We start from the raw sequence: 23,298 nt of genomic DNA on the forward strand, positions 1-23,298 counted from the left end.
CCTATAATTTTATTTTTTCATTTCACTTCATTTTCTATTTTTTGCAGCTGGATGATTGAGGCTGCCCTTAACTGAGTCTTGGGAAAGTTCTGTAGAGCAATTGATTTTTTTTAAACTTTATTTTGAAGTAATTTTATTTTATTTTATTTTAAGATTTTATTTATTTATTTGACAGAGAGAGAGACAGCCAGCGAGAGAGGGAACACAAGCAGGGGGAGTGGGAGAGGAAGAAGCAGGCTCCCAGTGGAGGAGCCTGATGTGGGGCTCGATCCCAGAACGCTGGGATCATGCCCTGAGCCGAAGGCAGACGCTTAACGACTGCGCCACCCAGGAGCCCCTATTTTGAAGTAATTTTAGATATACAGAAAAGTCACAAAACCAGAGTTCCCAAATACCCTCCTCCCAGCCTCCCTTAATGTTACCATCTTACCCAGCCATCGCACAGCGATCATAGCCAGGACCTTAACACCATTACAAAACTACTACCTAAATTACAGACCCTACTCCAATTTCACTAGTTTCCCCACAAATGTCCCTTTTCTATTTGAGGATCAATGTGGGTCCAGGATCCCACATTGTGCTGCGTCTTCACATCTCACTCTTGCCATTAGTCCTTACAACTCATGGCTGAGTTGGCCAATCTTTCATGACCTTGACCCTTTCAAAGAAGAGCCTTGGTCAGCTATTCTGAAGAATGTCTCTCAGTCTGAGCTTATCTGAAGTTGTCTCACGATCACATTGAGGTCGTGCGTTTTGGGCAGGAACACCTCGGAAGGGGTGCTATGCCCTTCTCTGTGCATTTTGTCGAGGACATTGATGTGTCTCGTTACACAAGATGTTTGTTAGTTTGTTTTTAAAGATTTTATTTATTTGACAGAGAGAGAGGCAGCGAGAGAGGGAACACAAGCAGGGGGAGTGGGAGAGGGAGACGCAGGCTCCCAGCGGAGCAGGGAGCCCGATGCAGGGCTCGATCCCACGACCCTGGGATCATGCCCTGAGCCGAAGGCAGACGTTTAATGACTGAGCCACCCAGGTGCCCCTCCTTACTCGAGACGTTAACGTGGATCATTAGGTTATGGTGGTGTCTGCCAGGGTTCTCCACAGTCCAGTAACTATTTCCCCTTTGTAATTAATGAATGTCCTGGGGAGATAGTGGGAGACTGTGCAAATACCCTATTTGTCCTCAAACATTTGCCCACCAATGATAGCACCCACCAGCGGGTCTTGCCTGCAGAGATAATCACCGTCATGTTTGCTCCATGCTGATTCTCTTAGTCCTTCTACATGTATTAATTGGAATTCTTCTGTGAGGAAGAGTTGACACATGTGCTCTATTTATTCAAGTATTTACTTATATCACTGTGAATGCATGGATGTTCATTTTATTAACAAAAAATGACATTACTTTTCGATGGGTGGGAGGGCGATGACCACACATTCTCTTTGGGACGTGCTATGTTTGAAGAGCCTGTAAGAAGTTCAAGACATCCAGAGGTCGCAGGTTCCAAGAGAGCAGGGCTTGAGATGCCTTGTTAACTCTGTTCCAGCCCCTCTCCTCCCAGCCAGTCTCGCAAATGCCTATAGAGCGGGAACCGAGTCTGATTTACCTGTTTTCCCAGCACCAAGCATATGGCAGAGGCCAGTCTGTGCTAAACGAATGTCCGTTGGGTGAATGATGGGGGGATGATGGGTGGACCTGGGTAGACTTATGGACACACGCAGTGGGTGGGTTATCTGTCTCCTTGGTCATCACAGTGATCTAACGCTGAATTCTCTCCTTACTTCCTGCTCCTGTTGGAATCTGGATGGCCAACACTTCTGCTTCCAGCCGCCATTGAAGAAAAAAGTAAGAAGCGTGTAAAGCCCCAAGTTTGTACTCCCGTAGCTAGCTCCTCTCAGATTCCTTCCGATGTCAGGACCCCTCAGGGAATGTGGGGGGAAAGGTGGGACTCGGGTCCGGCACACAGGCTTTGTCTTGGGGGCAGGGAAGACCCGTAAGTACGAAAGACACGAATGTTCCATGAAGGAATAAAGAAATTAACTGAGGTGGATAACGTTAGCACTAATCCTACTCTGTCCCTTGCTTTTATTTTCCACGTCAATCCACTGACTCCTGGTTCTGTTGCCCTTCCAGTCAAATGTAAGTAAGCCCTACCTGCTCCCCCCTACCTAACTAGGCAGCCCTTCCACCCAGAGAAGGGGTGCGAGGAAGAGGCAAAAGTGTTGACCGCCACGTTCAACCAGGACAGATTCCCAGAGAGGCTCTCGGTCCCGACTCAGGCTCCAAACCCAGAATCTGCAGATCCCAGGGGACAAAGAGATGGCCTTCGGGGAGGTCAACAAACCTTTGCACTCCTGTGTAAAACTGAGAGGAGGGGGGGAAGAACTGGTGTGGTCTTCTGGGAACGTGCACTTTGTAGCTTCGATCAGACTTTCAGTAGTACGATCAGTGACCTTCTGCTGTAAAAAGTACAACTGCATTGGATTAGACTGCGTGTATTCATCTGGTGGGTCTTAGACGAGAAAAATACAGTGTGGACTGGATAAGCTTCCCTGTTTTCTGAGTATTAGCCTTCCTGGTCTGCAGCTGAGAAGTGATGACAATTGGTTGTTATGGAGACAGACCCTCCTTCTGCAAACCTTCCAAAACCCCCGTGGGGGAGGAGAATCTGGATGCCCCAGACAACTGGTATCCCTGGGGTTTTTTTGACTTTGGGATAAATGTGTCTCCCAAGGGGCCCTCCAAAGGGTTCTTAGAATGGATCACAGCTTCTCAGTCTGGTTCCCTATCCTATCTGGGGACCTACGGGGTACAATGAGGTATGAAGGATGACTTGATTGATTTCATATTCTTTTTGAACCTTTATTGGGAAAATGATCCCCGCCGGCTGCCATCGGTCGTCTCCTTCCCGGGGCTTGCCCGTCAACAGTGCTGAAAGGTAAGACCTGGGTCCACCTGCCTCCCTTTGGTTTGATTGTGTCCGACGGGGATAATTTCTGCTGACCTTCAATGGGTCTTTCTTCTCCCGGCTGTCTACAGCACAGCTTCTAGTCTAGAGACCTACAAAACTGAGTACTAGAGTATCTTGAAGAAAGCAAAATACTGCACCCCTTCCTCCCAGCTGAGAAGTGGAGATGACAATTGGTTGTTATGGAGACAGACCCTCCCAGCTAATCAATCAATCAGTCAATCAGTCAATCAATCAATCCCAGTTGCCCAGAGATTGCGCACATGTTCGTGGTTTGCATATGACGGAAGGAAACCCATCGGGCCACGGAGCTAAATTCGAGTCCACCCGAAATCTCATAGCTGGACAGACTGATTTCCCCTCTGCCTTCTGAGCAGGATAGAAAAAGCCACATCATCACTATGTGCTCAGGATTCCCCACAGATGGTGCCTAGGGCGGCCCGGGCTACTGTACCAGAACACCAGAGCTGGGTGGCGGCAACAAGGCCACCTCTCACAGTTCGAGGTTGGAAGTCCGAAAGCAACGTGCCAGGGATTCGGCTCCTGGTGAGAGCGAGCGTGCTCTTCCCCAGCGAGACAGCCGCCTCCTGCTGTGTCCTCACAGGGTGGGGCGGGGAGCCCTTCCCTCCTGACCGCATCTAAACCTACTTACCTCGCAAAGGACCCCCCCACCTCCAGATACCATCACATGAGGGATTAGGGCTTCAACACATGAATGTGGGGGGAACACACACATTCGTTCGGTAACAGACGGCGATCTGGAACGAGTTCAGGGAAAACAGATCAGGGCTTCAGGACGGAGTCCGCAAGCTGGGGAGGCAGGAGGCTAAGTCAGGACGTGAGGTGGGGACCGGCAGAAGGGCCACCCGCTCTGCACCAGGCACCTCTGCGTTCAGAGCCCAGGCCTGCCCCTTCCTCGCCGGACCACCCTGGGGAAGTCACTTCACCCCTCCATGCCTGGTTCCCGAGGCTAAATGCAGTCGCAGACGCGAAGCACTTTCTAAGGCAGCCTAAGAAAACCATTGAACAGTTCTTCCTGCTCCTATCCACCCCTCCACGCACACACACTCACACACACTCACACACACTCACTCACACACTCACACACACACACCCCTCTCTAAGAATGTAATTATTATGATTATTACTACTTATATTACTATTTTTTAAAGATTTTATTTATTTGAGAGAAAGAAAGAGAAAGCACAAGTGGGAGGAGGGGTAGAGGCAGAGGGAGAAGCAGACTCCCTGCAGAGCTCGGAGCCTCAGGCAAGACTCGATCCCAGGACCCTGGGATCTTGACCTGAGCTGAAGGCAGACACTTACCCGACTGAGCCACCCAGCTGCCCCCATGTTACTATTTCTAACATTTATAGGATGTTTACCTTGGGCCAGGAATTAGGCTAAGTTCCCCCGCCCCATAGGCATTCTCCTCCTTCCTTACTGCCACAGCTGCAAATGGACGTAATATCTGCATTTTTCAGGGGCATTGTCACTTCAGTGACCAGTCCAAGATCACCCAGTTAGTACAACGTATAGCCAGGATGTCACATGTAGCCCGATATTCCTGGAAAGTACGATCTGATTACTCTAAGTGATATGGAGGGTAGTTCTGTGAGCTACTCAAACACGACGTCTCCAGTAACAAACAGCAGAATTCCTCAGCACGGAGGAAACCCGACCACAACCCCGCGGTGGGTATCAGCGTTCCCATTTTGTGGATGAGGACGTGGGGGGTTTACGGAGCACGTCAGACAGATCTGAGCTTGAATCCCTGCACCCACTCATCAGCTACAGGGGGTCTCAAAAATCACGTGCTTTCTCTTGTGTGACCTTCACAGGCAACACGGGGACACTGATCTGAGAGGGTCGGTGTGAAGTCACTAGAGCTAACGCCTCGGCACGTCTTTCTAGAGTCAGGAGCGGGTCGTTCCCGCCTCTTCGTAGCACGGCTGAGCAACGGTCCGTGACCGCTCCCCAGCTCACTTAGTCTCCCTCCAACACCAAGCGCAGGGACGCCAGGGTCTCAGTCCCTAACTCCCCAAACCCCTCACCGTGGACTCTACTCCCCAGCCTGTTCCCGACCCCCAGCATCTCATTTTATGTTTGGTTTTCTACCTGCGGCTCCATCTCCATGATCCCGCCGTTCTGCGCCCCGTCCATGACCTTGGCCGCCACCATGCTGACTCTTCTGGATGGGCTGCTGTCAGGAATCCTCGGTAAATCCCTTGCCACGCTCGTGATGGCTTTGCACTGTGAACCTCGGTGGGAAGTCTGAGCACGAATTTCTGAGCATCTGCTCTGTGCCTGGACCAGCTGGATCTAGACACAGGCAGAGAACAGAGACAAATACACGGAAATGATATTCGAGACGAGGGATGCCTGGTAGTGAGGATGGGGGAAGGGGACGGTGGGGATATTGAGGGAAACCCTAAATCATGCCTGAGGCACCAGAGCCGCACTTCCCAAAGAACAGAGGTTGTTAAATCTGTTGAGCTGGGGAAATGCATTCATTGGGACTATTTCTTTGTGTCACATTTGCGTACCGTGTGGTCTGTCTTCTTCCTCAGGTATGATGACCAGGTTGTCAACGGACGGTAAGTGGGAGGCCTGTATCCTTTCTGGTGTTTCTCTTCTCCCGTCTACAAGGTCAAGCAGACTTACAGAGGGAGTCATGTACTTCTTTATTTTAAAATGTGTTTTATTTATTCATGTATTGGGGAGAGCCATCCAGGCAGCATCCAGTCCCATTGTGTTGCTTTGAGCTTTAAGGTGATGGAAATTTTCTATTACCACATGGCAGGGCCGGAACCCTACCTGATAGTTATTATGCCGTAGATTTCTGAAGTTATGAAAATAGTCTGTGCACGTGGGAGAAGTCGAGGGGACATAAAATCAGTATCAGAAATCTCCTCCTCATCCCATCCCAGGTCTGTCGCGTCTCTGGAGCATTCTTACCAGAAACATTCACACGCACATATGGTTACCGTCCACTTTTTGAGTTAAAAATGTTGTGCATTTCAGCAGAACTTGCCTCTTTCGTTCAAACACCTGCACAGTATTTCACTCACTCTCGTGTGATTTAACGAGTGTCCTGTTCACAGAACTTCGGTTTTCCTCTCATCTTTGCTTCGGATCTGCTCCCGTTCATGTTTACGCTGCGGCTCGCGCTCCTTCCGTGTTCTTGCTCTTCTCACGTTTGCACTGACATGTTGAGATAAACTCCTACCAGGGAAACGGCTGGGTCAAAGGGCACAGGCATTGAAAATGTGGACAGAGATCGAACACGTTTACCCTCCCGCCAAGAGCCAACGAGAATGCTTATTCCCCATGTTTGGCAACACTGGGAATTCTGTAACTTCTTGAATTTCGATGCTGGGATGGCTGAAAAAACTGGGTTCCCATTTCGTACAAACAGGGAGACTGGACACGGGGAGGAGTTCCTGCCACGTTATAACGTGATGCTGGTCTCTACTGAGACTCTTTGTCTGAAGCCTGTTCTCCCCACTTTAGAGCAGGGGTAACAGACCAGCCAGCATTGTTCTGAGACTTTCTCTCTGCTCACCGGGGAATTGTGAGGGGAACGACCTCCCCCCCCACCCTGTGCGGGAGTTAAAGCTACATCTGGCCCCCCTGAGATCTCAGCCATCACCGAGATCTCACGCCCCCCTCCCAAGGGATGCATATGGCCCCAGACGCCAGGGCAGAGTGCGTGAGAGCCGGCCTTCCAGAAGCGGTTCGCCTGGAGCTCCAGCCCAGCTCCACTCCTCACCAGTCGAGTGGCCAGGGACAAGTCTGTCTTCCTCCCGCACACCAGAGCCAGTGCTTGTGATGTTAAGACAGAACGTATGGAAAACCCGGTGCTAGGGAGCCGGCTAGAGCTGGCCAGACTCCGCCCAGCCCACAGTCCGCGGATCCCGGAGTCCAGAGCCCTCTTCACTTGTTCTGCCATCTGAAGAGAACGGCTCTCATCAGCCTGGGAGCAGAGCTCTCCTCTGTTGGTTCCCACGAGAAATCCGCTCCTGTCTGCAAGTAGTGAGCTCCAAGGAGGGCTAGGGAGGGAGCAGAGGTCACGGCCCTGAGTAGACTGCATTCTCCCGTCTCGGGGGCTGTTCCTCCCGCGCTGCCTGAGGCGAATCATTCAGTGCTCCCTAACTCCTACCCTCAGACAATCCCCCTCATCCATGCAGGGCAGCCCTCCTTGGATGGCAGCTGCACTTTCTAAAAATGTGCTTCTTGGTCCCCAAGCCAAGCGCCCGCTATAAAGCCAAAGATCAATGTAATAAGCCTTTATTGGGCGTGACGACCTAACACCTAATACCGTCAACCCGAGTCATAGGCTCATGGGGCTGGAGATCATGTGACCCAGTACACAGATGGGGAAACTGAGGCCTAGAAGGAAGCAGAGCATCAGGGGCAAAGTGGCAACTAACAGAAGTTTCATTAAGCACCTTAAAAAAGTCAGTGTGTTTTCGGGGCTCTGCCTGCATTGTTTCTTTAATTCCCCTAAGAGAGGTTGATGCCATCATAATCTAAAGTGACCTGTTGGCCCGGGACATTTCCGGTGTTAGCATTAAAACTCTCTCTCCTGGGAACCCCTCGGTCCCGGGCAAGCCAGAATGGCTGGTCACCCCTTAGAATTCCATTTTCATGACGAGGACCTGGAGGCGCGGAGAAGTGGGGTACAGGTCAGAAAGCTAGTGTGTGGAGAGCCGGGATCTGGACAAGGGTCCAAATCTTGCAATGCTGCCTCCCTGTGCGCCATCCGGCCCCAGACATTCTTGTGCCATGGTCGTCCTATACCACAGTGCCCCCATGGCCGGGGGGGGGGGGCTCTCAAAGTCCTTCCAAAGCCCCAGGCTCCTTCCTATCCAGGACCCTGCCCACGCCGTTCCCTCTGCCTGGGATGCCTTCCTCTCCCCGCTTCCAGATGTCCTCCCACAGTTAACCCTACTCACGTTTCAGGTTTCAGACACAGCGACAGTGCCTCCGAGATGCCTTCCCTGGCCCCCCCACAAGGTCGGCAACCACGCACCCTGCAGGTTTACCCAAACACACTCACCCGGCTTGTGCCCCGCAGATGACCCTTGTCAGGCTTCTCTGGCTAGAGTCCCCGAGCTGGAGGACCTCACCCGCTTTGCTGTCCTTGTGTCCTCACGCCTTGTACGTGGCCAACGCTCCGTCCAGACTTGTGGCAGAGACAGACTGACTGCACGATGGAGTCCGAGTCTTCGTCTCTAGTAGTCCTTTGCCTCTGCTCTCTTCCGGCCGCTCAGGCTTGCCCGTATCTAGGCTCCCAGTCTTAATGCCCTTTTCTCTCTCTACTCCGCACCTCCATCGGGACCCGGCTGCCTGCATTCTCCCCTCCAGACAGGACAGAAGAAGAAAGTGAGTACCGTGTCCTTGAGATTACATTCTTGTAACCCTCTCTGGGCCTTGGAATTCCTTAAAATATCTGGGAAAGGGTTGGTCCAGACCCAGGCATTTAGACATTGGCCTGGGGGCAGGAGACTCCACTGGACGATCTCGGCTGCGGTAAACCACTGTCTCTGGGGGGGATGGGGTGGGAAGGGGAGCATCTCTCCTCTTCCTCTGAGACCAAGGTTTGTCCATCCTTTAAATCCATGGCCTAGGAAAAGGTCTGGGACACAGCTGGGCTACACAAACGCTTCTTAAAGGAAGCGAATGTCCTCGACAACGGCTAACGCCGGGGATCTGTTAAGGATTTGGAAGGAGTTGAAGAGAAATAACAGCGCAGCATCTGTCTCTGTTGTGTTAGTGAATTCGCACAACAGCACAGTGAGCCCGACAGAGTCCAACTTAGAAGACGTGGTTCCCCACGCTGGCTGATCATCAGAAAGCTGAAACGAAACAAAACCAAACCAAACATGAATTTCTGTGTTCCACCCACAATTTTTGCATGAGAATACCGACGGGTGGGACCTAGGAATCTGTTCTTTCGAAAGGTTTCTCAGGTGATTTGGTTCAGACGGTTCGAGAACCCCTGAGCTAGAGCAGGAGCTGGCAAACCACAGCCTGGCCCACTTCCCGCTTTTTTTGAAATAAGGTTTTATTGACACCCAATCACCCACCTTCGTTTATGCCCCCCTCTGGCTGGTTTCTTGCTGCCGGGGCAGGTGAGTAGTCATGACGACGCTGACCCGCCAAGCCGAGAACAGCTACTCTGGCCCTTTATAGATGTTTGTTGGGCACCTGGGTGGCTCAGTCAGTTAAACGTCTGACTCTTGATCCAGGGTCATGAGTTCAAGCCCTGTGTAGGGCTCCACAGTGGGCGTGGAGCCTAGTTTATAAAAAAAAAAAAAAAAAAAAAGAAGACGATATTTGTTGACCTCTGAGCCAGAGCAATGCCTCTCAGAGTCTTTATTTAAAATTAAGATCCCACCTCAGATCGACCTAAAGAATCGGGACATCTGGGGTGGAGCTCAAGGCCCCTTGTTTGAAACACGCTTCCCAGGGGGTGACCCTTCAACACACTAACGACACACGTGGACCCACCAACTTCAACTCAATAAGCGGACTGTTGAGGTGGGGCCCAGCGTAGTGTACGGGGGTGAAGTGGACAGATAAAGAAGTGGTGCCCTCCCCTCAATCTTCGGTCTCAAGTCCCACCTCTACGCTCCCCTGAGGTGCAGAGGCGGTGGTTCGCTGGCACCCACCTGTGCTGGGTCACTGTGTGGGCCTCCTCGACACCCTCGGTGCCTGTGAGTCTCCCTTCTTTCACTTATAAACCAAGGTACGACATCCGTGTGATTTTAAGATGGCTTCCCTACGACTGTGAGATAGGAAGTATTTAATAAAATAAAACTTTTTTTAAAAAAGTAAACACACAAGAAAAGTGGTGAAATTGGGGTACATTCTATCGTCCGGGTATCGGTATCGTGCCAACGTCAGTGTACTGGTTCTGACAACGTACTATGGTTACGGAAGATGCCACCGTTGGGAGAAGCTGAACGGCGCTCACCCAGGACCCCGCCGTACTATTTTTGCAATATTTTGTGAGTTTATAATTAGTATGCATCAGAAGTTGAAAGTCATTTAAGATTACTTAGTAAAGGAAAAACGGAGCGTCCTTGGGGCGGTGGTGATGTCATCTTACTCTCTTGCCTGCTCTCTTCCATACCGACTTCTGGATTTCGGCTTCTGCGGCACCCTCCAGTGACAAGTAAGTTCTTTCTCCTTTTTTAGGGGTCACGGGGATGTGTTTGGGTGCTATGAAGTGTAGGGAACAAGAAGAGAAGGGGATTTTTGAATCGTTCTCTTCGATTTAGGCCCAGGTTGAGAGAGACCCTCTGCTAAGGGAGGTCTCAATCTACTGCCCACTCCCCCCACCCCTGCAGGAGGCTCAGCATGAGCTGTAGGGTCCACCGGCCCCGCGAGGCTGCAGGGAAAACCGAGAGAGGGTGTCTGGGACTCGGGTGGGTCCGAGGCTGCAGATATGACTGGGTATGTGAGCACATATGCATAGAAGTCCCCAGATTTTATCAGATTCGCAAAAGCCAACGACCACTGCCCCAGAATTCAAGGCTGTACTGAGGCATGTGTAAGGGATACAGCCTACTCTTTCCTGACCCTCGGGAGAGAAAGGAGATAAAAACGGGTCAAGGGGATCCTTTGCTGATAATCTTTCTAATCTCTGGGAGATGAATCCCCGAGGAAAATGGGTACCCGCGGCTTCTGGCCACCTGGATAAATGTGTCTCCAAAGGGGACAAGTGGAATAGAAGCAACCCATCCTGGCCTCCAGCACGTCCCACGAAATCTGGGGGATACCCTCCTTTCCCTCCTGTGGGAGGGTCTCTTTGGGAACCACCAGGGTGGGGTGAGCTAAGAAGGACCCATTAACGCCCTCCCGGTCCTCTCCTTCCTGTTTCTGTCGGTGCCCACTGACCCCTACTGGATGTTCACCTCCTTGCTGCCCGCATCTCAACAGTACTGAAAAGTAAGATTCTTATTTCATGTTGCCCCCCGCCCCTCCTGCTTTGTTCCCTTTCTTATCTCTGCTAAAGGGTCCATTCCTAGCCCTGGATCATCTCAGAGAAATTTCTTTAAAACCCAGGGACCTGAAAAAATAGCTGTACTACTTTGACTTTCAAACAGGTGGGGTGTCCTGCGGGAACCAACCCCCCTCCTCAGATCAGGGATATGGCAATGATATGGTGGTTTTGGTGATTATAATAACTGGAATCCATTAAGAATTTTGCAAGTGCCAGGCACTGGAGACAGCATCACGCTCTATACTCTCCCACAACGTCTTCACAAAGTCGGCATTATTCATCCGAAGTCTACAGGGTGCCGACAACACGGGGACACTAATACAAGGAGAAGGACGGTGGCTGCCTTCCAAGCCTAACCCTGATCTGATGCAAGTCCCTTCGGCTTTTCGATTTCCCCTCTGACCCAGACAACGAGGCTTTGGATGGTCTCCCCTGTTCACTGCCAAGTCCTAACTCATCACCACGCCCCATCGGGGCTCTGCTCTCATGGGCTCCCGGTCTCCCCACCTTCTGATCTGTGATTTGTTTCCTCCTTACGGCCTCGTCTCTCATGACCCCTGGGACTCCACACTCTGGACTTCGTCTGCCCCCATGGCCTGGCCTCCCGGACACCTCTTCCCCCGGACGGGCGACATCAGAGATCCTAGGTCAGAATCTCGTGCGTGCTGTGGGGTTTTGGTGGGAAGCTTGTCTGGCGTGAATATTCTTGTACACTCAGTGTGCCGGGGCCACGCAGGGCAGCGGAGCCCCCGAAGATGAATCCGGCACGCTCGCACGTCTGCGTAAACCCGTAGTCTGTTGGGGGAGACGATGGTTATAAGGCAAGAGGGATCAGTGTCCCGTGGGAGGGGCAACGAGGACAGGTACCTGGAATCCAGCAGGGCTTCTCGGAGGAGGGGGAGCTCGTGCTGAGCTTGTCGGACTCGGGGACTCGAGGGCACCGTTGACGCTGCCTTTTCTGGTTCACTTTGTGCGCTGTCTTCCTTAGGTTTGCTGAGCCTCCAGGTGTTGAACGGTGAGTAGTGACTGTGCCGTCTGGCCCTTGTATTTGTCTTACCCCTGTGCGCAGAAACACTGAGCGCTTCGCTTCTTCTCTCAGTGTTGGAAGAGCCTTTAGAAATCACCGAACCTCACAGCCTCTCACCATTGTCACCACATCCTGAGTGGTTTAACGTTTTTGTCATTCATTCAACAAACGGTCATGAACACAAGCCCCTCTGAGCCCAGTCCGGTCCCAGGTGCCCGAGAGAGCAGGGAACCAGACAGGAATCGGTGCCTGCACGAACTTGCATTCGAGTGAGAGAGAAGGAAAACAAAATAAGTAAAGTCGGTGAAGCGTCTGCTGGATGTGGACGAGTCCGACGGACACGGTGGAGAGAAGGAGAGGCAAAGACAGCGTGGGAGAGGTCAACGGGCTTTTAGAGGGCGCTGAGGGAAAGTGACATTTTGGCAAAGACCTGAAGAGGTGAGGGAGCCAGGCTGACGGCCCAGCTGCGCCAAGGGCGCTCCAGGCACAGGGAACAGAATGTGCCAAGGCCACGAAGTAGGGAGAGCGCTTGGGGACCAAGGAGTCGAGCGAGGAGGCCACGGCATCCCCTCTGCTCCCCATCGGAGGCCCCCGGAGGCACTGCCTCCGTCCCCTTCATGCTTCCTTAATGATTTCCTCTCCTCCTTTTCACCTTTAGAAGAAACGAGTGGTTGCAAGGACGAAGGTATGTCGTGGGTCCGTCTGTACCTTTTCCTGCCTGGAGGACAGTGAGCTCCTTCAGCCCGGTTTATGACAAAGCCACAAGGCGAGAAGCCTCCAGGTAACCACGGGCAGAGCGCCGGTGCCCGCCGAGGTGTCCGTGTGAAGGGCAGCCAGAGCCCTGAGGCCACCCTGCTCCTCCGAGCTGCTCACTGGTACCAAGGACACCCAACACACCGAGGCAGGCGTGGGAACATTCCTGTTCCCCCTGGAAATGACACGTCAGTCCCAAGTGTCAGGGTTGCGTGGCCGAAAACCAAGAGAGAGGAAGCCAGGCGATAGAGAGGAAGCAAGCCTCCGGGTGGCTGAGACAGTAGCCGTAAACACTTAAAAAAAAGCTTACAGTTATTAAGTTCACAAAAACAGATGAAGAATTTCACCAGAGAATTATAGTTTGTTTAAAAAAAATAGTCAAGTGGCAATTCCAAAATTGAAAATACATAACTGAAATGAGGAATTCAGTGGTTGGGCTTAACAGCAGAGAGCACGGTTAGGGAGCCAGAAAACGGGTCCGGAGGAATCACTCAAGGTGAAGCACAGTGGGTGAAAGAGTAGAAAATACAGAAGGAGGCACATGGGACGCAGGAGACCCGGGGAAAAGCCGAGACATGTGAAATGAGAATTTAAGAAGGAGAAGTGAGAGAAAATGAAACCAGAGTGACAGGTCAAGAGTTAATGGCTAGGAATTTTGCATATTGGTAAAAGTATCCCTCAAGCAACAGATTTTCAAAGTTCTGAGAGGGGCGCCTGGCGGGGTTCAGTCAGAAAGGCATGCAACTCCTGATCTCGGGGTCATGAGTTCGAGTCCCATGTTGGAGGCAGAGATTACTTAAAAAAAATAAAATCTTAAAAAAAAAAGTTCTGAGAACCCCAAGGGGAGTGAATATAAAGAAAACCACCTCTAGGAACAGTCACGAAATAGTTTAAAATCACCAAGAGAACATTTTTAACTCCTCCCTCCCACAAGAGATCTGTAAAAGAGAGATGAAGACAGAAAATTTGAAAGAAAAGTAAGGGGAATTCTGTCATCAGGAGTATATCCCTGAGCCGCCAACTAAAGGAAGCCAGCGTTACTACTCTGAGCCCAGACCCCGCTGTTGTCAGAGGGGCACTGAAATCGAGAAAGAGATTAATCCACCAGGAAAATACGCCAGTTCTCAATGTTTTCACACAGAGACTGGTTTTTACATAAAAGGAAAACAGGCCAAACGACAAGAAAAAATAGATGCATCCACGGTCACAGGGGGGACTTCAACACCTCTCTCAACACCTGTCTCTCAACAGATGACAGGACAGGCAGATAAAACTCAACATGGAAGGTAAAAGAGCAACGCACAAACATGACATAATTGACACAGAAAGAACTCTGAACCCGACCCCGATGGAATGCACCACCTTTTCAAGTGAACGTGGGATTTTTTTTTCTTACCAAAATTGGCTGCACGTTGGTTCATAAAACAAGCCTCAGTCAACTTCAGATTGAAGACATTTATTTATTATTATTACAATTTTTTAAAAGATTTTATTTATTTATTTGACAGAGAGAGCACAAGCAGGGGGAGATGGAGGGGGAGAAGCAGGGAGCCCAACATGGGACTCGATCCCAGGACCCTGAGATCATGACCTGAGCTAAAACTGAGTTGGACACTTAACCAACTGAACCACCAAGGCACCCCAAAACTTCTTTTTTTTAAAGATTTTATTTATTTATTTGACACAGAGAGAGAGAGAGATAGTCAGCGAGAGAGGGAACACAGCAGGGGGAGCGGGAGAGGAAGAAGCAGGCTCCCAGCGGAGCAGGGAGCCTGATGTGGGGCTTGATCCCAGGACCCCGGGATCATGACCTGAGCCTGAAGGCAGATGCTTAACAACTGAGCCACCCAGGTGCCCCACCCCAAGACTTTTTTAAAAAAAGATTTTATTTCATTATTTGAGAGAGAGAGTGAGCATGAGTGGGGCGAGGGGCAGAGGGGGAGAGGGAGATGAGCACAGAGCCCAGTGGGATGAGGGGCTGGACACGGGACTCGATCCCAGGACCCTGAGATCATGACCTGAGCTGAAGTCAGACGCTTCACCGACTGAGCCACCCAGGTGTCCTGCCAAAGATTTGCTTAGAGAGAAATTTATGATCTCAAATGTGTACGTTAAGAGAAAGGAGGGAAGGAAGGTGAAAACGTAGAAAACCAATGATTTGAGTATCTAAAGCATTCTGAAAAAGAGAAAGAGATTAAACCCAACTAGAATGAGGAAGTGATGAAAAGCCAATGAAAAAAAAGTACACTAGAAATCAACAGGCTAACAGCCAGTCCTTCGGAAAAGACTAATAAAAATGTAGCTCTCGTGCACTGCTGATAAGAAACAAACAAAAAATACAGGAGAAACAAATCACCAAAACCAGGAGGGAAGGGATCCCGCAGGTATTAAAAGAATAATAAAGAGGATAGTTTGAAAAACCTTATGCCAGTAAAATGGCAAGTGTAGACAAAACGGACAAAATCCTAAGAAAACTCAAATGACCAAAAGTGAAACAAAAGGAGGAATATCTGAATAATACTTCGTCAAAGATATTTAATCTGTAATCAAACTTCCCACACACACATTCCCAGGGTCAGATGGCGTTTACATAGACGTTACTGCGTACACGCACAATCATAAAACGCATATCGTAAAAATCTGAGGTTTTCTGTCTGTTACACTTTACTAAAATGTTTAGAATGGAAAGAGCAGGAAAGCAGGCTGGGGAGGTGCAAGGACATCTGCAGGCCACGTTCGGTCGGAGGCGGAGAGGCAATGTGGCCACACCGGGGTGTTAGGGCACAAGTGTGGAGCCGGAGGACTGCGGGTGAGGCTGGCGCCTGCGGTGCAGCGCACGGAGGGGGACCGGCAGCAGGAGACCAAAATGGCAATTCGAGGGGCAGGTGGACAGACGGTGTGGAGCTCGGGAAGGGCGGGATTTCCGGGAGGGCAGGGCAGGCCTTCAGTGTGCATCATTCCCACCGGGCTCTCCCAGAGAAGCTTTCCCTGGCCACCACCACCCCCAAGAAACCGCCAACCAAGCGGACCAGCTGGAACATGCTGAAATGCGCCTATATGATGGTCACCTTCTTGTTTGTGTCCTACAACAGAGGAGACTGGGTAAGAAGGAGCTGTTACCTAAGGGGGCAGGGAGGCGGGAGGGGGGCGGGCAGACCGAGAGGAGGAAGGGAGTGGAGGGAGCGAAGGGACTGCCAAGCAAGTGGAGGGGTAGGAGAGAAGATCCCTCTCTGTAAACAGAACCGCCCCTGCCTCCCTCACTCCCTGTCTCTCTCCACCACCCCCCTACACCCCCTGCCTCCATCCTGGAGCTTGGATAGGAGCCACTCCCTTCTGCACTAACACAGCGCCAGATGTTCCTAGGGAACACTACCATTCATTCAGTCAGTCTCTGGCTCTACCCCCCTCTCTCTCTCCATGTAAGGTAGGTTCTTAAGGACCAAGTCACTTGCCAAACAGCAAGCAGAGGTGTGGGGGTAGAGGTAAGGGGGCACAGGCGTGGATTATGACTTGCAAGAAATGGCCAGTAGTCATTCATTTCGTCCACATTCAAGTATTTATATATGCAGCAGGTCCCTTTGCTGGACGCTGGGGACTACAAGACCCCACAAGGTCCCTGGACCCACAGAGCTCATATGATAGAGGAAGGACAGACATGAAACTAGCGATGAGCTTCAGAAAAGGAAACAACTCAGGGGACCTCTCGTGGCATGTAGGGCAGTGGGCTGCTTCGCCCGAGAAGGCGGGCGGAGGTCGTAGAAGCGGCCTGCCTTGAGAATTGCAGGGATAGCCGTTGTGAGCGAAGGGAACGTGCAAGGCAAAGACCCTGAGGCCAAAACACACTGTGTGCCTCAGGGACCTAAGGAAAATCTGCAGGAGTTGAGAGGGGCAGAGGGAGTCCAGATCCCAAAGGGGCCTCCTAGACCATGGCAAGAAGAAAGCTTTTATTCCAAGTGTGGTGGAGAGCCATCGCTAGATCTGATCTGAAGTACAAAAGGGTCGCTGTGGGTGCTGTGTGTGGACGGTGACGTGGCATCAGAGCTGGAGGGGAAGCAGAGAGACTGTGAGAAGGAGGCCCAAATGGCCCGGGCAGGATGCGTGGTGATGGGAGTGGATGCGAGGAGGACCTCCTAGCAGGTCTACAAGGAGAAGTGCTGGCAGACTGGCTGAGGGGGGTGGCAAATGGGACCAATGAGATGAGCCTTGGTTGGGTTTGGGTCCTTGGTTAGACCAGTGGCTCTCCAGTGGGGGTAACCTTGCCACCCAGAGCACGCAGCAGCATCTGGAGATACTACTGGTGGTCATGCCTGGGGACGCGGAGCCACTGGCATTTGGTAGGTGGAGGCTGGGGATACTGAACACCCCGCCTCGCATAAGACAGCTCCAACCACAGTGATCTGGGTCCCAATGTCAGCAGTGATGAGGTTGAGAAACCCTATATTAGAGGATGTTTATGGGGACGGAGAGAATGTGGAAGGCGAGGCTGACAGATCAGCGGGCCCACGGGATGTCACAACGAGAGCAGAGGAGGAGAGAGGGGGGCAGGAAAGAAGGAAGGAGTGGGGAGAAAGGAAGGGAAGGAACTTGACCTGCCTCACCCCTACTGTGTCTTTCTGTTTCCGGTTCACTTCTTCGTCAACCTCCCAAGTGTTACTGCCACTACTGTACCACAGAAGTGGACAGCAGGTACGTCATGGCCGGGAAGGGCACGCTGTCCACTGCTGGGGTGGGACGGCGGGGTCCCAGTTGCCTCGAGTTTGAGAAGGGTGGGTTAGGAAACTCCAGTGGTGGAATCTCAGAGTCGTACGTGCCAACGGTGACCTTTAGCTCCTTGACGGTGTTGGGCTACCCTTCCCCACCATGTGGCTACAAAACATTTTCATCAACCACTAGTCAACTCGGTGCGTCTCTGTGGAGGAGCCTGTTCTGGACGCGCCACGTAAATGGAACCACACACCATGTGGCCTTTGCGCCAGGCTTCGTTCACTGAGCATCGTGTTTTCAAGGTCGTCCAGGCGGTGGCAGGGGTCACTTCCTTGTTCTTTCTCACTCATGGCTGAGCAGCATTTCGTCGGATGCCCAGACCATGTTTTGTTTATCCATCCAACTGCTGAAGGGCCTCTGAGTTGTTTTCTCTGTTCGACTATTGTGAATGGTGCTGCTACGAACATCTGTGTTCATGTTTCTATTTGAACACTTGTTTTCAACGGTTCTTTCGGGTACATGCGGTGGAATTGCTGGGTCATACGGTAATTCTGTTTAACTTACTGAGGGACTACTCTGGGATGGAGCCTTGCTTAGTTAAAACAGTCAAATAGCGAATTTTATGTGACGCGGATTTTACCTCAACTTTAAAAAACTATGAAAAGTGGGGGAGGCTGGAGTTACCCTCAGGCTGTAGCTTGCAGACCCCTGCACCACCCTGTGAGGCCCCCTGGGGGGGAGAAGTCCACCTGATCACTCCCGGGGACTCCAGTACACAGAGCAAACCTTACCTATTCACTCCCTGCCCCAATGCTGCGTGGCTCCAGCGTGCCAGGCTGGGGGTACTACTGGTGGAGCTGGGGGCCGCAGGGGGGCTGGAGGCATGGGGGGTGGGGTGACAGAGTATGGGGATGTTGGGGCTGGAGGCATGGAGGGGTGGAGGGTCGAAGGGGCCAGGGGCACTGAAGGGCCAGGGATGGAAGGGGCGGGGGGGGGGGCCCAGGGGCTCTTGCAGGGGGAGGCTGGTGGAGGGGTCCCTGCGGTCACCAAGCACGCCCTCCAGGGGAAGGTAACTGGCAAGCAGGGGAGTGTCCTGAAAGGCCCAATGGTGAGGGGACATTCTGTGGGGACATAAGGAACTGGAGGGGTGCCCCCCCCCACAGGTGGCCGTGGCCACAAGAACCTGTGGGAGGAGGAGGCACCTGCTGGGAGTGACAGGGAGGAGCCCCCTGCTCAGACCTGGGGACGGGCGTTCCACATGGTGGAACAGCCCAGTGAGTAGGACAAAGCGAGACACACCTCTATTTCTCTGCTTTCTTCCCTTCCTTAGGACCGACCCCTGCTGCTCTTTCTAGCGACCCTGCCTCGGCTCAGCTCAGCGGTCGCCAGTCCTTCACCTGCTCAGTAGTCTCACCTCCCGAGAAGCCTGTCTGCCCCAGACAGCCAGCTTGGAGGGTAACGAACTGGGGTCCTCTGAGGATGACACTTGCCTGCCCAGAGGCACTGCAGGAAGGCGTCCCTGAAGGTCCTGACAGGCCCAGGGCGAGTGAGCACCCACAGGGGTCTCCCCACAACTGCTCTCCCTGGACTTTCTCAACCTCCCCCACTGTTTCTCTAATTAAACCTACACTAGTTGAAGCGGCTGAAGGCTCAGTTCTTCCATTTGTGGGGGGCAAGGGTGCCAGGAATCATATATACCAATGCTGGTGACAACCTATCAGGAGCTTCTGTTATGCTGCCCACTTTATAGGCGAAGAAACTACAGCCCAGAGGGACTGATGATTAGTCCAAGGTCACACAAATGGCAGCGCTGAGGTCTGACCCAGGTTTGACTCATTACAAAGTCTATTTTTTTTTTTGTACAAACATTTAGGTCCCCTAACTGAGGAAACAGGGATCTGAAGATGTAGTGACCGCAAGACTAGGCCATGTCCCAGCTGTCCAGCCTGCGTGCTTCTTTGTCCACATTATATTTGAGGGTGCCCATGGTCCTGGTTGAGAGCTTGGGCTCTAACAAGGAGACAGGTTTCTTGAGTGTAAATTCCAGCTCCCCCCACTTACTGGATTGCAACTTTGGGGAAGTTTTTGTCATCAATGCCTCAATTTGTCATCTGTAAAATGGGGGTATTGACAGAGTAGAAGCCCTCCTATCATAATAATCAGGACCAGCCATTGGTTGGTTCATCAAAAAGTTCATTAAAATAGGCAGTTGAAGGGGCACCTGGATGGCTTAGTAGGTGAAGCGTCTGCCTTCGGCTCAGGTCATGATCCCGGGGTCCTGGGATCAAGTCCTGCATGGGGCTCCCTGCTCAGCGGGGAGCCTGCTTCTCCCTCTGCCTCCCGCTCTCCCTGCTTGTGCTCTCTCTCTCTCTGACAAATAAATACATAAAATCTTTAAAAAAACAAAACTAAACTGTCAAGGTCATGGAGAACAGGGAAAGTCTGAGAAACGGCTGCGGATCAGAGGAAGCTGGGGAGACCTGGCAACTCAATGCCACGTGGCTCCTAACGGCCCGGAAACAGAAAAGGACCTCGGAGGAGAGAGTGGGACCATGAAATGAGCTGGAACTCAGTTAATAGCATTGCTCCGACGTGAAAGGCTGGTTTTCACAAACGTGAGGCGGTCCTGAGAGATTGCTGGAGGGGCATGTTGGGCACCCTCCAACTGCAACTTTTCTCTAAACCTAAAATCATCGCCAAGTAAAACAGTTTGAAATGAAAATACCAATTCTTCAGTTGCACTTACTTTGATGAGCTCTGCGCTTCCTCAAAGCGGAAAACGATGGGGATGCACTTCAACGCTCGCTTCTGGTCCAAGCACTGGCCCTCACTTCGCCCTCCCCTCGGCTCCGCCCACGGACTAACCCCACACCTCCCTCTCCCGGCGCATGCGCCCCTACCTCCTCGCGGGGCTCCGCGCGTGACGTCAGCACGCAAGAGGCGGACCGCGAGGCCGAGCTGTTACCATGGTGACCGCGGGCCAGCTCCGCGAGGCCCACAGTGAGGGCCGAGGCCCCCACAACCGAGGCCCCCGAACGGGCCGGCCCCTGTGGCAGGACCTGGCAAACGGAGCCGAGGAAAGGAAGCAGGAACGCCTGCGTTGGAGACCTCTCTCACTTCAGGAGCCTCCCGTCTCCGTCCAGAAGTTTCTGGGCCTCTCTAGGCAGACGGGCTACTGTTGCCCTGGAGACAGCGGGACGCCGGACGCCTGACGAATGAGGCGGGGCCAGGCTGGAAGAAGACTTCCGATTGGCTGAGACACCGCACCACCAGCTTTAAGCGACAGCTCGGGGGCGCACATGCGCGTGGAGTTGGCCCCGCGCTCCTTTTCGGCCAGTGATGTCCAGGGGTCCGCAAGCCGCGGTCGCCTGGCTGCTGTCGCGGGTCGCGCCGGTGGAGGGACGCGGAGTCTGAGCCGGCGAGGCGCCCCGGGCCTCGTTCCCGAGGCCAGAAGTGTGGGCTCCGAAGGAGTGCCTCCGGAGGTGAGTGCCACCCGCGGTTCCCACGCCCGGGTTTCCGATGGGATTCCCAAAGCTCCTGGTCGCAGCCCCCACTCCCCGCATGTGACGTCATAGTTCCCCACGGCGGGGAGAGGTCAAATCTGAAGAGGTCGTGCATTCTGAGCCCCCTCCTGGGGCGACCCACCCTGTAACACCTCCCCCAGCCCCCGCCACGGGAGGTTTGGGCCGGAACCCTTACATCCTCTGTGGGCCTCGGTTTCCCCTTTTGTGAAATGATCTCTGAAGTTCCTCTGCCCCTTACTAACTCTGAGACCCGGGCGAGGTGCAGACACTGTGTGCCTCAGTTTACCCGTGTAAATTGAGGATGATGATAGAATTTGAGTCTCTAATGGAACCTTAGGACCGTGCTCCGCACACAATGACCTCTCAAGTGTTAGTGTCTGATTGTCATCATAATCTTTTGTTTGGGGATTTGAACAAGGCCCTTCCTCACTCTGGAGTCTCAGTGTGTTGATCTGAGAAATGGACGTAGTGGGTTTTGTGAGCGCCAATCTTGCTTTTCAGCACACAGCCAGTGACTGTTCTCCCTGAGGGATGCTGTAGAGTTTAGTAATAAGACACTGGAATTGCGAAAATCTGCCCTTGTCATGTCTGCTGCTGGTTGACCCTGGTCAGTTCTCATCTTTGATGAGCTCAGAGTTTCCTCAGGTGGAAAATGATGGGGTGGACTTCCAGTTCTAGCTTCTGGTCTGAGCACGGCCCCTAACTTTGCTTGGGTCAGCTATCTTGTCCATCACTGCGCCATCTGGAAAGTAACCGGGGCTGCTTAGCTGACTTGGAGGTCGTTTCAGTTGCAATCAGATCTGGTGCCCCTGTCCTCAGCCCACCTTACCCTCCCTTTGTAGTATCGAGCATCTTTTTCTTCTTAGTTTCAGGTATGCCTTCATTGCGTATTAGTATTTTTTTTTTAAGATTCCATTTATTTATTTGACAGAGAGAGACAACCAGCGAGAGAGGGAACACAAGCAGGGGGAGTGGGAGAGGAAGAAGCAGGCTCCTAGCGGAGAAGCCCGATGTGGGGCTTGATCCCAGAACGCCGGGATCACGCCCTGAGCCGAAGGCAGACGCCTAACGACTGAGCCACCCAGGCGCCCCTAGTATTTGGTTTTTTAAATTGTCTAGCAAAATTGGGCCAACTCATGTTTCCCTCGTCCTGTCTCTGGAATCAGGGCCGAACGAGGTCAGTGCCCCACATGACCCCTGAGGCATAAAGTGCGGCAACTCTGAATCCTGTGGTCAGGTCGTCGTTATTTTTTTTTATTTTTTATTTTTTCAGATCTTTTTCAGGCCTTCTCCGTGAAGGAGTAAGTTAATGCTTACTAATCCCTTTATATCAGGTTATATCTTTTTCATTGTATTTACTGTTAAGACTATCTTTATGGCAAGAAATGTGGGGTTTTCATTTGTGGCAGTACAATGACGTTTCATTTTAAAAATAAACTTTGTACAGGGGCGCTTGGCTGGCTCAGTAGGTGGAGCATACCACTGTTGATATTGGGGTTCCGAGTTTGAGCCCCACGTTGGGTATAGAGATTACTTAGAAATAGAATCTTAAAAAAAAAAAAAAAGCCCAAAACTTTGTAGATTCGCTGGTTCTCAATCTTGGTCGTATCTCAGAGCCACTTGAGAGCTGTAAAAAAAAATAATACGGCGCCAGGCTCCACCTCTGGAGATTCGTTCAAACTGTCGTGGTCATAACCCAGTGCATTGTGTTCTAAAACTCCCCAGAAGATTCTAATGTGTAGTACGATTGAGAAACACTGACTAGACCGTCTATAACGGTCTGTTGTGCTCTAACATTCGTTAATGTTTTCATTCCTGAATCCTAAAGAGGCCTTGGGCCCACTTTGGCTTTGGCATGCGGACTATTTTGAGCTGAAGGCAATGGAGACCCTGCAGGCTCAAGAGAAACTTTTGCCTCTCACATAACTAAGTACCTAGAAGACTCTAAATTGGGGGTCTTTCCAGAATTAGAGCTATTCCCAGAGATAAGGTTTATCTGAGTGGCCATCTATACGGCAGGGCAAACATCCACTCACCAAACCTGTGTTCTTACTGTCCTGCTCCCCTTTGGAGCCCCAGCCCCCAGCCCTATCCTTAGCTCAGGACCCATGGATTCCTCATCCTGCCTCCCTGTCTTGGACCCTCTTGTGCATGTGGGGAGCCTGTATGTGCAAAATGAAATTCAATATATTTTCTTCTGCTAATCTGTCTGGTGTCAGTTTAATTCTTAGACCACCCAGAGAAACCTTGGAAGGGTAGAGAATTTTTCCTCCCAAACAGTTGTTAGGTCACCCCTTGTCCTAAATG

At 51.9% G+C, this 23,298-nt stretch overlaps 1 protein-coding gene across 1 annotated transcript; it reads left to right on the forward strand.

The window, feature by feature from the left end:
* Positions 1–2,874: 2,874 nt before the first annotated feature.
* Positions 2,875–19,094, forward strand: EDDM13 (epididymal protein 13). Its single transcript, XM_087853401.1, has 9 exons — positions 2,875–2,939; positions 5,043–5,234; positions 5,540–5,566; positions 7,745–8,202; positions 11,972–11,998; positions 12,669–12,695; positions 15,741–15,865; positions 17,412–17,449; positions 18,798–19,094. Exons 1-9 carry the CDS (start codon positions 2,875–2,877, stop codon positions 18,820–18,822), a joined length of 984 nt encoding a protein of 327 aa, XP_087709527.1. The 3' UTR covers positions 18,823–19,094.
* Positions 19,095–23,298: the final 4,204 nt, after the last annotated feature.

The sequence above is a fragment of the Ursus americanus genome, chromosome 21 (assembly GCF_024610735.1).
Source record: "Ursus americanus isolate L20-20 chromosome 21, mUrsAme1.1.p, whole genome shotgun sequence".
NCBI classification, from domain to species: domain Eukaryota; kingdom Metazoa; phylum Chordata; class Mammalia; order Carnivora; family Ursidae; genus Ursus; species Ursus americanus.

Coding starts and splice junctions, on each gene's coding strand:
- EDDM13 (XM_087853401.1), top strand. CDS start 2,875: ATGATCCCCGCCGGCTGCCATCGGTCGTCTCCTTCCCGGGGCTTGCCC. Junction 5,567..7,744: donor GACCAGGTTGTCAACGGACG/GTAAGTGGGAGG, acceptor ATCCGGCCCCAG/ACATTCTTGTGCCATGGTCG. Junction 17,450..18,797: donor ACCACAGAAGTGGACAGCAG/GTACGTCATGGC, acceptor TCCCTTCCTTAG/GACCGACCCCTGCTGCTCTT.